This window comes from Lethenteron reissneri, chromosome 5, assembly GCF_015708825.2.
Source record: "Lethenteron reissneri isolate LAM-NWPU_2019-01 chromosome 5, ASM1570882v1, whole genome shotgun sequence".
Classification (NCBI taxonomy): domain Eukaryota; kingdom Metazoa; phylum Chordata; class Hyperoartia; order Petromyzontiformes; family Petromyzontidae; genus Lethenteron; species Lethenteron reissneri.
The window spans coordinates 8,436,841-8,451,745 of NC_083783.1; the positions used below are offsets into that span (position 1 = coordinate 8,436,841).

The 14,905-nt window shown below is 50.3% G+C and overlaps 1 protein-coding gene across 1 annotated transcript in view; it reads left to right on the forward strand.

Annotated features, from left to right (window-relative positions):
- LOC133352274 (protein eva-1 homolog C-like) overlaps window positions 1–14,905 on the forward strand; it is a 63,448-nt gene that overhangs the window by 36,628 nt on the left and 11,915 nt on the right. The window contains exons 2-4 of the mRNA XM_061567855.1: window positions 9,916–10,133; window positions 13,762–13,906; window positions 14,671–14,823. Coding sequence (XP_061423839.1) covers window positions 9,916–10,133; window positions 13,762–13,906; window positions 14,671–14,823 — 516 coding nt within the window. The remainder of the gene's footprint in view (window positions 1–9,915; window positions 10,134–13,761; window positions 13,907–14,670; window positions 14,824–14,905) is intronic.

Genomic DNA, 14,905 nt, shown 5'->3' on the forward strand with positions numbered 1-14,905 from the left:
TGTACGTTCAAGTAGGTTGGTAAATGTGTTTATCTGGGTAGATAGGTAAGTCAATGTAGGTAGGAAAATAGGTAGGGTGTTGCATGTAGGTAGGATAATGTTTATAGCTAGGTTAATATCATGCTTTGTTAATGCTATGTTTCATTTCAAGGCATATTTCCCAGGCTCTTTCTTGAGACTTAACTGGTGTTTATTTTTGCCGTGTGGTCTGTTATTATTTCTGGGGGGCAAAGGGGGGGGCATCACGTGACTACACACATATTTTACGATGGACAAGCGACAATTACATTTTCGTAGTGTTATTAAAAAAATAACTTTATGTATTTTGTTTTGATACAATACTAATCTGAAGCTGACATATGGCCTGCTCGTATTTTTCATGATCCGGGACCCCCTTGAGCTACCTTTTTGGCTCTTACGCTTTTGCTTGGGCTACTCATTGCCTAGCAGCCTCCACTACAGACACATATTCTCCTATAACCTGTAATACTATTGGGGCAAGTGCTTTTCACGAGCACCTATGAAGGCCAGCACGGCACAAGAGGGGATGAGTGGCCATCACAATGCCCGACCGCCTTTGTCTCCCCTTTGGCAATGTTTACGCATCGTACCAAGTACTCAGTTGAGGCTCAGTCGAACTAGGGGAGGTCCAGGACCGGTTCAAATAATCGTCACTGGTGTTGGCCGCGAGCGGGAATCGAACTCGGGCCGCCAGGTTCGTAGTGCAGCGTAGCGCTAACCGCTACACTACCGCTCCCCACCCCCTTGGGCTTACTGCCTAGCAGCCTCCACTACTGGCTGACACACGCACACACCAATACCAACACCCGCCATTCGCCACTAAGTGACGGTGTCATCACCACGGCGCCTGTGCCAGGCAAGGTGCACTTTGAGGCCACGTGAAGTGTCGAAGGCTCGCTGACCTCAGGAGGTCTCGGGACAGACCCAGGTGGCATGGGTTGACTGACTGAGATGACCGCTAGATGCACCAGCTGCACTCACACGCACACACCCTCAGATTTGGCGGCCACACATCACACACTTTCAGAAGTCATATTTGCATTCCCGCATGTACATTTTAGCAATCTGGTTCGTTTGTTTATTTCCCTCCCCCCACAAAAAAATCACCTTTTACTGACGAGTGACCCACGCGAGATTCTAAAATATTTAGTCGTCGTGAGTTGTGTTTCTCTTGCGTGTAACCGGTGCTTTTCAAATTTTTTTGTTGTAAACAAACCTCTTCGCCAAAACGTAATTTCCAGCGTGAGGTGGAACTGAAGGTGAACACCGCGGCTCGACGAAACGCCCACGCGCTGCTTGATCAGAAATACAATCGCAAAGTTAAAACCCTTTTTAACTATGCGGGCGATCATTATCCATCTACTCGGTCTTTTAAAAATATTTTACTTTTTTTAACGGTGGCACACACGTGACTCTTGTGGCCTCTCACAGCCAAGATAGCCTGCTTGGACATCACAGACTTTAAATTTCGATTTAAAGCTTTCGTGACTGCAGGGATTCATCTTCTTGGTTCTTTCGGTAAAGTCACGTAGAATGGAAATAATAAAATAATAAAATAAAACATAAAATAATTCTCACGACGTTTCGGCCACAACGCAAGCAGCCGTCCTCAGGTGAAGACCAGGTCTGTCGGGGAGACAGCGTCTAAATGACTTTGTAATCCACCGACTCTTTCCCCCTTTAAACAAAAATATATCATGAAATCCGGGGTCAGTTTATGGTCAATTAAAGGGATAATGCTCGTGGTTAATGACTCATCGATTATGGTTAGCGCTAGATTTAAGTCATGGTGATTGGTCTGTTCGCTGCTTTAGGGTTAGAAGCAGCGAGACCGCCACTAGTTTCAAGTTCAAGTTGATTTAACCGGTGAGAGCTCAAGGGACCAGGATGGTCTCCTCTGCAAGAGTAACCTTGGGTCTCGGCACACTCACAAACGCAGAACAAATAAAGTCCAGTCTGTTCTGCTATAACGCGTGTTTTCATGACGCGAATTGGATGCAACGCGATGGATGTACGGGATTAGAGAACACTTTTTTTTTTAAACGCGGACGCGAATTGGATATAACGCGATCGAGTGAGGGGCCGTCCATAAATGACGTCACGCGATTTTGGACGATTTTTGACCCCCCCCCCCCCTCGTTATACGGCGTCACAAAAAGTCAGACCCCCCCTCATATATGACGTCACAAAGCTCTGCCCCCCCCCCAAATAAAACTTGCTTCAAATCGCTTTAAACTGTTGTCATTGTAGTGCGTATTTAATGTGCTGCTGCACTCTGATGCTGTAGGAGAAACATTTATTAAAACGTCTATTTAATTAAGTAGAACGTGTTTGTCTATATTTATTTAAAGTTGCGCATTTTCACGTGACATCACATTTCTCACACCCCCCCCCTCCCCTCGTCACACATCGTCACAAATGTCTGACGCCCCCCCCCCCTCGGTGCGTGACGTCATTTATGGACGGCCCCTGAAAGGGACTAAGTCGCGCGAGTAGGAATAGTCGGTGTTAGCGGCTGCCTCGGCGGAGCATCACGCGAGGCATCGGGATGCTGCTGGATGCTTCCAGATGCCTCGATCTTTGTTCAGCCTGCGTTACGCATCTCACGTGTTGCTTTACCCCGTATGGTTTATGATAACGCAGTGTTCTTCGGGAACGCAACTACTAGTGCGTTCTATGAGAACAGGCTGTACGGCAATGGAGCAGTTCTTTATCGGAGCAAACAACAACTACGTCGCGTGAGAAGTCTAAAATATCGCGTGGACGGGCTGTCTACCTGGACAGGGGCCCTACACCTCCTCTCGAGGACTTGTCACAACCACCTTCTGGCAGAGGTCGCAAACGGGTTTTGATTCCTTACCCGTACCCGGCCGCACCAGGGTCGCAAACGGGTACGGGTAGAGTACGGCCCTTGTACGGGTACCTGATTGCGACCTCTGGGATGAAGCCATGGTGCAGGCGCGGGTGGGTTGATTCTAGGAACTTGAATTGTGAGAAGAGACGAGACGTTAGGAAATGAGTGACAAACGGTTACTCACCAGTGACTCACGGCCTACCCGTACCCGGCCGCACCAGGGTCGCAAACGGATATCCGTACCCGTACCCGGCCAGGTACGGGTAGCCGAGTATCGGGTAGGGTACGGGTATCGGGTACCCAGTTGCGACCTCTTCCGTCTGGTCGATGTTGGAGCGCTGCCACCTCTGCCCCCCCCTTGTCCGTCTGCCTCCCTGACCCCGTCGAGCCAGAGATCTGGCAACATAATAACGATGATGGCGTTGATGGCGGGTGGTGGGTTAATTATGCAAGGCTCAAAAGGATCGAGTGGGGCGCCGCTATGATTCTCGGTGGTAATGACACGGCTGCCGTGGCTGGGGAGTAAGGCGGAGGGCGGGTGCGTTGTGCTCCGCTTGTCGATTTATGTAATAATAACGCCGTGCGGCATGTGTCCGCCCCTACCTCTACCGCCAGTCGATTTTAAAGTGTAGGGTTTGGTGAGAGTCGTTTGATGTGCTGGTGTGAAAGCTCCGCTCACTCACAAGTGTGCGCGTGTGCGTGCGTGTGGAGGCGTGGGAGCGGTGGTGCTGCGGTGAGCGCGCTGCGGAAACGAACCCGGTGATCCGAGTTCGATTCCCGCTCTCACTGCCCACACCGGTGACGATTATCTGAACACGTCTTGGGCCTGCCCTAGGTCGACTCAGCCTCAAATAAGTACCTGGTGCGGTGTGTGAACATCGTCACTGGGGAGACAATGTCACCGTCCATAAATGACGTCACGCACCTAGGGGAGGGGGGGGTCAGACATTTGTGACGATGTGTGACGAGGGGGGGGGGGAGTTTTAGAAATGTGACGTCACATAAAAATGCGCAACTTTAAATAAATATAGAATTGTTGTAACAACACTAATTGTTATAACAACACTCCTACAACATCAGAGTGCAGCGCCACATTAAATACGCACTACAATGACAACCGTTTAAAGCGATTTGAAGCATGTTGTTTTTTCAAAATGGAAATATTTTTTTTGGGGTGGGGGGGGGCAGAGCTTTGTGACGTCATATTTGAGGGGGGGGGTCTAACTTTTTGTGACGCCATGTGACGAGAGGGAGGGGGGGTTAAAAAATCCTCCAAAATCGCGTGACGTCATTTATGGACGGCCCCCTAGCTTAGGGACTCTGCGAGACTTCCCCCTGGGTGAGACACGTGTGCCCTGCCGGCCTACATAGACACCACCACCACGACTACTACCCCCAGCCCCCCCCCCCCAAAAAAAAATAACAACACCGCCGTGACAATTAAGAATGCTGCCTCGCAGCCGGCGAGGACTTGCAAGGCTCAGGGAGTTCACAGTAAACAACCCTCTGGCTCCTCGCGGTCGAGTGCCGCACGGAGGAATTGACCGACCCGAGGCTGTCGATGGGTCCCGCTCGGAATGCAGGTGAAGACGCAGCCCTGGAATTTGGGGCCGTGCATAAATGACGTCACGTACTTAGGGGGGGGGGTCAGATATTTGTAACGATGGGGGGGGGGTTGAGAAATTTGACGTCACATCAAAATGCGCAATTTTAAATAAATATAGACAACACGTTCTGCTTAATTAAATAGACTTTTTAATAAATGTTTTCTCCTACAACATCAGAGTGCAGCGCCACATTAAATACGCACTACAATGACAATAGTTTAAAGCGATTTGAAGCATGATGTTTTATGTTTGGGGGGGGGAGGCAAAGCTTTGTGACGTCATATTTGAGGGGGGGTCTGACTTTTTGTGACGCCGTGTGACGAGGGGGGTGGGGGTGCCAAAAATCGTCCAAAATCGCGTGACGTCAATTATGGACGGCCCCTTTGCTCACAAGCGCCACTGTCGGCGCTTGAACAAAAAATAAGTCCGAGAGTGTTTTTGGCCTACTCTTCCACGCTGGCCAGACGTCTTGTAATAAACCTGGGAGTGTCCCTCCTACCACGCGTTGGTGACTGCCGATCGGCTGTGGTGAGCCCTAGGGAGCGGGGTTTGAAGAGGCAAGCGCCGTCGCTTCGACTGCCACGTGGGAGATCGAACAGAAACGGCGACCTCCCAAACGATGGGCCACTTTGTTGAGCTATCATTTGTGGGATTTGCCTGGTAGGATGGAGATGTTTACACTATGAGACATCTCCTTTACCAGTGGCAAAATATAGTAATAGGTGTTTACCCTTTCAACTGGTACAAAAACTGACACCTTTATACAAGGCATCATGTTTGCAATAACCACAACACAAGCAGTCAAAATGCAAACAAAAAGAAACAACTCTGATGATGATAATGATATGCACTGTCCTTGAAGTTGATTGGTCCACACCCGAGACAGCTTTTCTTAGAGCCTAGTCTCCATTTGTGTTGGACCAGATGACGCCAAAAGGCGTATAACTCAAAGACAGCGCACCATCAGAGAATACTCTGATAGTGCACTGTCTTTGAGTTGTAATCTTGTTACTTGCTGTGGTTGTCCCACCTGATGACGGAAGCTTGTGTTGCTTCCGAAACGTCGTGATTGAATTTAGTTATTTATTTATTTTTATTTTTTTCCACCTACGTGACTTTACCGAAAGAACCAAAGCGTATGGATCCTTACAGTCACGAAAACTTCAAATCTAGAATATTTGGGTGATTTTACCTTTCTTGTACTTTTCACTCTTCTCGTGTTGTTGTACTGTTTGTTGTTGTTAACGTTCTTACCCGCCCCTGTGAAAGAAAAAAAAGCTTTGTAGCTCATCGGATTCCTCCAGCAGTACAAACAAATATTCTGATTCCGCAGAGCAAAAAAAATTCACACCGGACATGCCGAACAAGATCGCGCCACAACCCAAAAACACATCGGAGCCGCTGCATAGCACAGCCGCGCAAAACATACGCAGCGCTGTCACTTCATAGTCGTTTGGTTGATGTGCGCGCGTGTGTGTGTGAGCCACGAGCGTGTGTGTGTGTGACAACCCGCCTGCGTGTGTGTGATCCCACCAGTGTGTGTGTGACCCCGCCAACGTGTGTGTGTGTGGACCCACCTGTGTGTGTGTGTGAGAACCACGAGCGCGTGTGTGTGTGTGTGACCCTGCCAGCGTGTGTGTGTGTACCCACCAGTGTGTGTGTGTGTGAACCCGCCAGCGTGTGTGTGTGTGTACCCACCTGTGTGTGTGTGTGTACCAACCAGCGTGTGTGTGAACCCACCAGTGTGTGTGTGTACCTGCCAGCGTGTGTGTGTACACACCAGCGCGTGTGAACCCACCAAGATGTGTGTGTGTGTGAACCCACCAACGTGTGTGTGTGTGTGAACCCACTAGGATGTGTGTGTGTGTGTACCCACCAGCGTGTGTGTGTGTACCCACCAGCGTGTGTGTGTGTGTGTGTACCCACCAGCGTGTGTGTGTGTACCCACCAGCGTGTGTGTGTGTGTACCCACCAGCGTGTGTGTGTGTGTGTGTACCCACCAGCGTGTGTGTGTGTGTGTGTACCCACCAGCGTGTGTGTGTGTGAACCCACCAGCGTGTGTGTGTGAACCCACCTGCGTGTGTGTGTGTGAACCCACTAGGATGTGTGTGTGTGAACCCGCCAGCATGTGTGTGGTCCGTGTTTGCGCGTCCATGAGCCTCCTGCCCCCCCTCTCCTCCTCTCTCTGCACGCATGTTGAGTGAGGCAGGCTAGCGCCTCTCAGCAGGAAGGGACATTCCTGAGCTCTCCATCATTACCCACCTTCTCATTCCCGGTATCTCTGCTCCCCTCCGACACGCCGTGCACCCCCCCCACCCCCCCTGGCGCAAGCGAACGCTCGTGGTGGTGGTGGCGCTCGGACACAAGCAGAGGTCGCAACCGGGTACCCGATACCCGGCTACCCGTACCCAGCCGGGTACGGGTACCCGTTTGCGAACCTGGTGCGGCCGGGTACGGGTAGGCCATGAGTCACCGGTGAGTAACCGTTTGTCACTCATTTCGGGTAGGGTACGGGTAGGGAACGGGTACGGGTACCCATTTGCGACCCTGGTGCGGCCGGGTACGGGTAAGGAATCAAAACCAGTTTGCGAACTCTGGACACAAGTGAACAGAGCAAAACGCTTCAGCGCCCCAAGTCGACCGAAGGGGCCCCCCTGAAATCATCTATCAGCTCGAATTTGATTCCTATAAAAAATATTGAATAATTCATAATTCTCTCTTCATCCATAATGTTGGTTTCGTTTGTCAGTCTGCTTGTCTCTCTCATCTAACTGCCATCATATCTCTCTACATTTCTGTCATCTCTCTACATCTCTGTCATCCGTACATCTCTTGAGCTCTTTGCATTTGTCCACATTTCTCTCATCTCGTTACATCTCAATCTCTTGTCTAATGTCTCTTCTGTTGTCCCAGGAGTTTAGAAATTGAATGGTGGTGAGGTGGGGCAGGGGGGGGCAAAATAATTTCTGCTTCGGGCACCCAGTGAGCCCATCCAACCACTCCACACGCCCAATATACCCCACGGCGCCAAAGACGTTCTCTGCACGGAGATAGAAAAAGAAAAGCCATAAGCGCACCCAATTTCACGCAAATGTTGTTTGCCGTAAATTGACTTCGCCGGGGCTTTATTTAAATGGATGGCTTTTGGATAATGGGGTCACGGGGGTCACGATATGAGTGCCCCTGCCCTGGCACGGGACGGCCGTGATGGAGAGCGTCCCAGAGGGTGCGTTATAAAACACGCATCGATCGTTGCTCCAACAGCAGACGGATGGTGGATATGTTGGCACGCTGTCGACTAAGAGCCTATAATTACGCTCTTCAATCTGCTGCCTTGCTGCAGCTTTATTTACAGCCTTCTCTTGAGGGCGCTTAATGTTTATAAGTGGCAAATTGGAAAATAATGTAGCCTCGATGCGCCCCCCTCCGCGCGTGCACGCGGACGGCGCTCAGCCGACGATCAATAACAACTCCCGATATTTTCTCGCCGTCACCAAAAACAAAACACGAACAAAATGTCCGTAATGCAGGTCTTTTTTGGGTTAGATCGCATATGTATAAACGTGTCGTTAAACCCGCCACCACCCGACACAGCCAATTAGTAAGGTTCGTCACATGAACAGCACGTGCCAATTCGTAACTAGTACAGCACACCCGGTGTGTTGGAGAGTAAATCCACAACATTTACAAACTGAGTATAATCTGAGTAAAAAAAAAACTGCATTATGGATGAAACTGGTCGCGAAAGCCTTCGTGTTAAACGAACGAAACAGCGGTCGCAGCACGTTGACGGTGGAATGCGCGGCGTCGTGCGTTCGTGAAAGCTTTCGCGCGAGAGGACGTCGTTTTGATGTCAGTCCTTCAGTCTCTCCACACTCACCAGTGGCACATCCCGTGGGCAAATGAGGACCAAGTTGATGGCACCGTATACTTCCCCAGGTCTCGTGGTGGCACACACCTTATAATCCAGCGAACCGGGGGGGGTTAAGGGTTGGTCCGTCTCGCAGAGTTGTGAAACTCCCAAACCCCTCTGGGCTCTGAGGTGGCAAGGTGATGGCAGCGTAGAAAATGGGTTCTTGAATCTATCCATGCAAAACTTTTGGACGGTATCCCCTTGTTCGCTTGGATTTTCTCTTGGTACTCCACTTTCTTCCTGCATGCCAAACACTGAAATTCATAGTAGTAGGTTTTTACCCTTTAAACTGGTACAAAACTGACACCTTTATACAAGGCATCATGTTTGCAATAACCGCAACACAAGCAGTCAAAATGCAAACAAAAAGAAACAACTCTGATGATGATAATGATATGCACTGTCCTTGAAGTTGATTGGTCCACACCCGAGACAGCTTTCCTTAGAGCCTAGTCTCCATTGGTGTTGGACCAGATGAAATTCATGGTAATGGGTCAAACATTCCGATGTAGGACCCTCCGGGAAAATAGTTCAGACACAGTGAAGCTTTCTTGGATGAAGGACATTATTACTATTATTATTGCTATCAAACTTGATTCTGAATTTGACTTGATGGCTCACTCGGTGAGTTCTACCCTTGGTCAGGGTCAATTTGGCCTGCACAGGCTGAATAGTAATATGAGTAAGCTGTATGTCTTCAGCAGATGTGAGCCCACCAAGAACTAAAATATCTTATTCTTGGAAGACCTATGTTAAAATAGACCACACAAAATATATTCGGAACCATAAAAAAAAATCTGACTGTTTATGTTATTAAGGAATACATGGCAACGTGGAATTTCCTCAACTGGCTCAGGACTGCAAGCAGAGATGAACACCGCTCACTACTTTATAAATCACGTGACAACATCATCCCTCTCCATTCAATTCCGTCCGAACTCTGTACAGTGTCTCGGCTGCAAAGCATTGTTTCCAGTCATGAGCCGAAGCTTTTATATTTCAGCTGCACTGCCTTTTCTTCTTTGAGCAGTGCAAGTCATTGTTTCCCTGCCTCTAGGCGCATTAGAAGTAGCTATCAAGATCTAACAGAAAATAATAATGATATTAATCATCTGAGAATACAGAACCGTGTCACCAAATCACCCAGAGTGCACCGATCAGTTTTCGAAGTTAAGCAGGGTTGAACCCCGACATTGAAAATGCTTCTGGGCAACGGCACAGCTTTTTGAAAACTGGGACTAGCCCATACTCTTAGTTCTTTCGGTGAAATCACGTAGGTAAAAAAATGAAATAACAATTAATAAAAATAAAACAATAAAATCACGACGTTTCGGAGGCAACACAAGTCTCCGTCATCAGGTGGGACCGTCACAGCCAGATTTGCTGCATCAAGTGACTAGCCCAGCCAAACCAGGACACTCGGCAGTTTATAATTAAAACCATCATGCGTGTTCGTGGTGGTTAGTTTCATATTTGATCATTTTTGTATCTCTTACCCTGCTTATTACCCTCACCTGCAGACCACGTGTGGCCACTCCTGCGAGAGTTCGCGGTGTCTGCGTGTGGCGGGGAGACGGTGTCGCTGAGCTGCCCACGCCACACAGCGCTGCGAGTGCAGGGCGCCACGCGCGCCGCGAGGGCACACGCCCCCTGCCCTTCTCCGCCGTCCGCTGCCCACGCCGCTGCCCACGGCGACGCCGGCCGTGCCCACAACTGCACGGACTCTGCCCTGCTTCAGGTGCTTGCCCAGCACCGTCGCAACGTGAACATGAAAAAGTTAAAAACCGATTAACAAAAAGAGAGAAAGGTGACGAGAGCCCCGGGTGGGCTTGTGCGTGAGAGGTGGGATTTACAACGAAGCCACCGGCTTTCTTGCAGTCTCAACCGGGACACGTGGTGAGGGGCTGTCAAGCCCCCCCCCCCTCTAATTAGCCCCACCTACTTTTGCATAGCCACGCCCACTCAACCACTATCCCTGCCCACGTGGCGAGTGGCTTCCTCGCTCTTTCGGAAGTTGCCCGTATCGCGAGTCGCGCATTAGACCTGAATATTTTTAACCGGGACAAAAATACGCAAATTTGCAAATGCTTCGGAGCACCTGGACAGGCTCTTGTGAGACGAGCACTCGTTCCAGCCAAAAAGGACGTTCGGAAGCTTTGGGGTGGGGTCAAGTTCGATTAATGCTGCGAGCCGGTGGGCCACGTTGTTTTGGTTCGGGGTAAGGGTTGGCTTGTGCTTTCCATCAGCTAAATTTACTTCGCTCTACTGAAGTGTAATATCACTAAGGGGGGTGGGGGGCCTGGGGACTCGCGTCCTCTCATAATGAGCAGCAGTGCCCCCCTGTGTGCCCCCTAGGCTGGCCCCCCATTCAGAGGCAGCTCTTGAGGTTGCTGGCGAGGAACTTAAGTACAAGTGAAAGAGCCGTGGGCGGAGTTTGCGGGGGGGACGGGACACGGAGGGGGAGCAATACCCCCCCCCCCCTAAACTGGGCGCATTTATTCGTTTATTTCCAGTAGTTTACAATTAAGCTAATAAATAAATGCAACCCCCCCCCCCACCCCAAATATGGAAGTCAAACTCCACCTATGAAAATAACTCATCGTGACCACTGCCATTAATAACGCTACACCACGCCGTCGCTACCTTCCTTCTGCCAGATACCACAGCTGTCGGCGCAGTTAACACCACACCTCCACGTTCTGCCGTTGTAACTTCTTTCGACTCGTGAAATGTTACTTCCTGTGTCTCAGGATCCCTACGGTGTCACTGCCGACCACGTCCTTTCCACTTGCCGCTCGCTTCCTCGCGATGTTTATATCATCCTCGTCGCACACCGACCCCTCCCTACCCCCCACAACCCCTTCCCCAGGCACCTGGGCTTCAAGCCAGAGCTCAGTGCAGTAAGGATTTCATTTGACCCTGCCGTGGGCGATGCACGCCTTTGCCGACCGGTCACCGAGGGGGGTTTGCGTAGAGAGTCGGTGAGAGAGAGAGAGAGAGATGCAAGGGGCAGGACAGCGGGAATGTCTTTCACTGATCTCCGCGGGCTTCCTGTAAAGGTTCTCCAAGACCATCAAACAAAGGAAATAAATAAATACATTCCGATTGGTTACGAGCGATTGAAGTCGAGCACCGCTTTAGAATGCTGGCCAAAAGCATAAAATGTGCCGAATTCAACCGAGAGAGGCTCTTACCGGTCGTGCCGTATGTACTGTGTGTATGTTGAACTTCTTTCACACCATACGGAGCCAACCATGCTAATTGGATGTGCGGGGGAAGGACAACAAACTAAACGCAAAAAGCAGTTAAAAATAAATTAGTTTTCAAACTCGATGTAGAAGTGCAATGCTTCAGTGGCTTCCTAATATCGGAAGGAAGACCGTTCCAGACTTCCGCAGAAGCGCGATGCAGTGACTGTCTTTGTTCGATGGCTAGCCAAAAGCCGCTGCTACGAGGATGACCGGATTTCGCGTGATGGTTGATGCTCCTTGACGAGATGAACAAGGTATTGCGGATTATTGGTGGCGAGCACTGTGTGTGCAATGAGCGCGACCGTAACACATTCCTGCGGAGGGAGCTGGTAGGAACGTTGGGTTGCTCGGTCAATGGCCAGGGTCAACGGCGGCGTGGTGTATTCCGCAAATATGCCAGACTGTGAGGGCGGGCACAAGCCGGCGTGAGTAGGTTAAACGTTGAGTTTTATAAGGGCACCACGGGGTGACCAGCCCCTCCCCACCCAGCCCCACCCCTCCCACCCCCCACCCAGCCCCACCCTCCCCACCCAGCTCCTCCCCACCCAAACGCTAGGAGAGAGGGGGGGGTGAGGGTTGAGTGAGCGAGCGAGCGAGCGGGGAGGGAGGAGGGGGACCGCTAAAGACCCATCCGAGCAGACAGGTCCATTGCGTTAGCGCAGGGAACCTCAGAGAGTCTCTTTGTTTGGCTTTCAGACGTTTGAGTCAACCGGGGAAAAAAACGTAAACCACGGAGAAATGGAAAGAGGAGGTTGTTGTGGCGGAGGGTGGAGGAAAAAATATTGGTAAAATAATTAAAAATGAATCTCTCTCCGTGTGGTACAGGGTATTTGTTTTGGAAATATGTCTGGCAAATTGACAGTTGCCAGGACTTGAGGCGGAATCTGGTGAAGAGTTGTTTCATTAGAACAAGCGAGGCTTTAATAAAGTGGAATTAAACGAGGCCGGCAAAAACGTGAAAGAACCGTGGCTCAGCATGTACAGGAGTTTGGCTCTAATCCCTCACGACGAGGGCCAGACCTTGAGCGTGCAGTTCCGACCGTATTTGAACAGTAATCATGAATGTTATGGGGGGGGTGGTGTCTGTGTGTAACTTAGAATACTTATTCTCTGGTTCTTTCTGTGAAGTCACGTAGATAGAAAATAAAATAAATAAAATAATAGTAAATAAATAAGTAATCCGGTGGATACTCTTTGGTTCTTTCGGTAAAGTCACATAGGTAAAAAAAGTAAAAATAAAAAAAAAATCACGACGTTTCGCGCGCAACACAAGCGCCCGTCATCAGGTGGGATGACGACCGCTTGTGTTGCGATCGAAACGTGGTGATTAAATGTATTTATTTATATTTTTATTTGATTCATATTATTTTTCTTTAATTTTCTATTTATATGACTTTACCCAAAGAACCAAAGAATATGAATTCCTGCAGGCACGAAAGTTTTTAACTTAGAATACTGCCGCGGTGTAATGGTCAGCGTGCTGGGCTTGCAATCGAGAGGTGACTGGTTTGATTGTCACTCTCTCTCAGCGCAGCAGTTGAGACGATGGTGCAAGTTCCGTTAATCGCCCCCTTCCCAGCCTCTGTCTGAGCCCGCAATTGTAATCATGGGCACTCCAAGTGTCTGTCCGTATGAAGCAAACACACTCATTGAAGGTTAATTGCTCAAATATTCCGATGCAGGTCCCAACTGAAAACAAAAATAATATCGTGTCATCGTGAGCGAATACTTTTGCGGCACGTTACAAGTTGAAATTATTATTATGATTAAAACGACCTATAAAATCAATGGTGGAGCTCTGGCGTTACACGATGCACCGCCATGTGCTCGAAGACACAAAAAAATTGGTATTTACATAGCACCTAAATTCAATCTTATGCCGCTGTACAGAAACATTGCACATATTTATTAAACATCCGTGCACGATGTGCGGTATGCGACGCGTCATTGCAAAACATTTGACTACGTGAATCATTGCTACACGATGTACTGACCTTATCTTGCACATTGTAACACGTGGCATCACTGCGTTACGTATCACACGCCGTCCCCTCGTGCGTTATGTATTCTGATGTACCGTTATGTGCTGTGCCGTGACGTGCCGTCACATCGCAGCGCGCTCTGCAGCAGTGCCAGGACAAGCGGCGCTGTGAACTTCACCTCCCTGGCCGCCCCCTCGGCCCCCACGGCCGCCCCTCTGGGCCCCATGGCTGCCCGTCGTCGGTGGCGCGGCACTCCGTGTCCTACCGCTGCCGGCCGAGTGAGTCCCTCACCCCCAGGCCGAGCGCAGAGAGCATTCGCACAGACGCAGATCCACGACTGAAACCCTCTGCTACCTTTACAGCAACCCTAACACGGATGCTAACCCTGCACCCGGGTCGAAAATTTAAGGTTTTTAAACTAATATATAACTATTATAAAACTTACTCTGGGATGGCGTCACGATGTGATGGATTCGCACGCCGGACTTCCAATTCGGAGGTCACCAGGTCGATTCGATCTCCCGGCATGGCAATTGAAACAATGGTGCCATTTTCTTAAATTCGCCCGCCTCTGTCCACCTAGCGTCAGTACGAACGGGTACGGCACGTGGTGGGGTAGAGTGTGGGGTACTTCCACTTATTTCAACACATCTCATCAACGTGGAAGAGTAGGCCAAAGTACCCTCCAGAGGAAGCTCCCTCTGGAGTGAAGGCCTATTAGTGGAGGCTCTTTGCCAGGAGTGGTCTGAGCAAGCAGTTCAGAATCAGAATTTATTTACACTGGAGGAATCCGATGAGCTATAAAGCTCTTTGTCATAGATGTCCAGTAAGCAATTCCAAGGGCTACACCTTCTACCTTCACTTTTTCCCCGCCCTCACCCTGACATCGATGGCAGTGTTGACCTTCGTCATGCCACGCTGTAGCCGTGGACGTACCCTTCCCCTCCCATCACCCCGCACGTCAAGCAGGGTGCGCGTGTCCGTGGCAGCGTGCCTTCACGCCGGGGCGTCTCAGTCTCTCGTGGACCCCTTCTGCCCACAGACGAGTACCAGCGCAAGGTCGCCTGCGAGGAGGACTGGCTGCAGCTGCGCTGCAAGAATTCGCGGGTGGTGGCGGTGCAAGCCGCCACGTTCGGGCGATCCAAGGACGGCGGCCTCGAGTGTCCGTCGCCGCAGGCGCGCGCCTCCGACAGCCGTGAGTTTGGCGAGCGTGCCCGACCCTGCTGGGGAGACAAAGGCGGCCGGGCGTGATGTTAGCTACCCACCCCTTCGTGTAC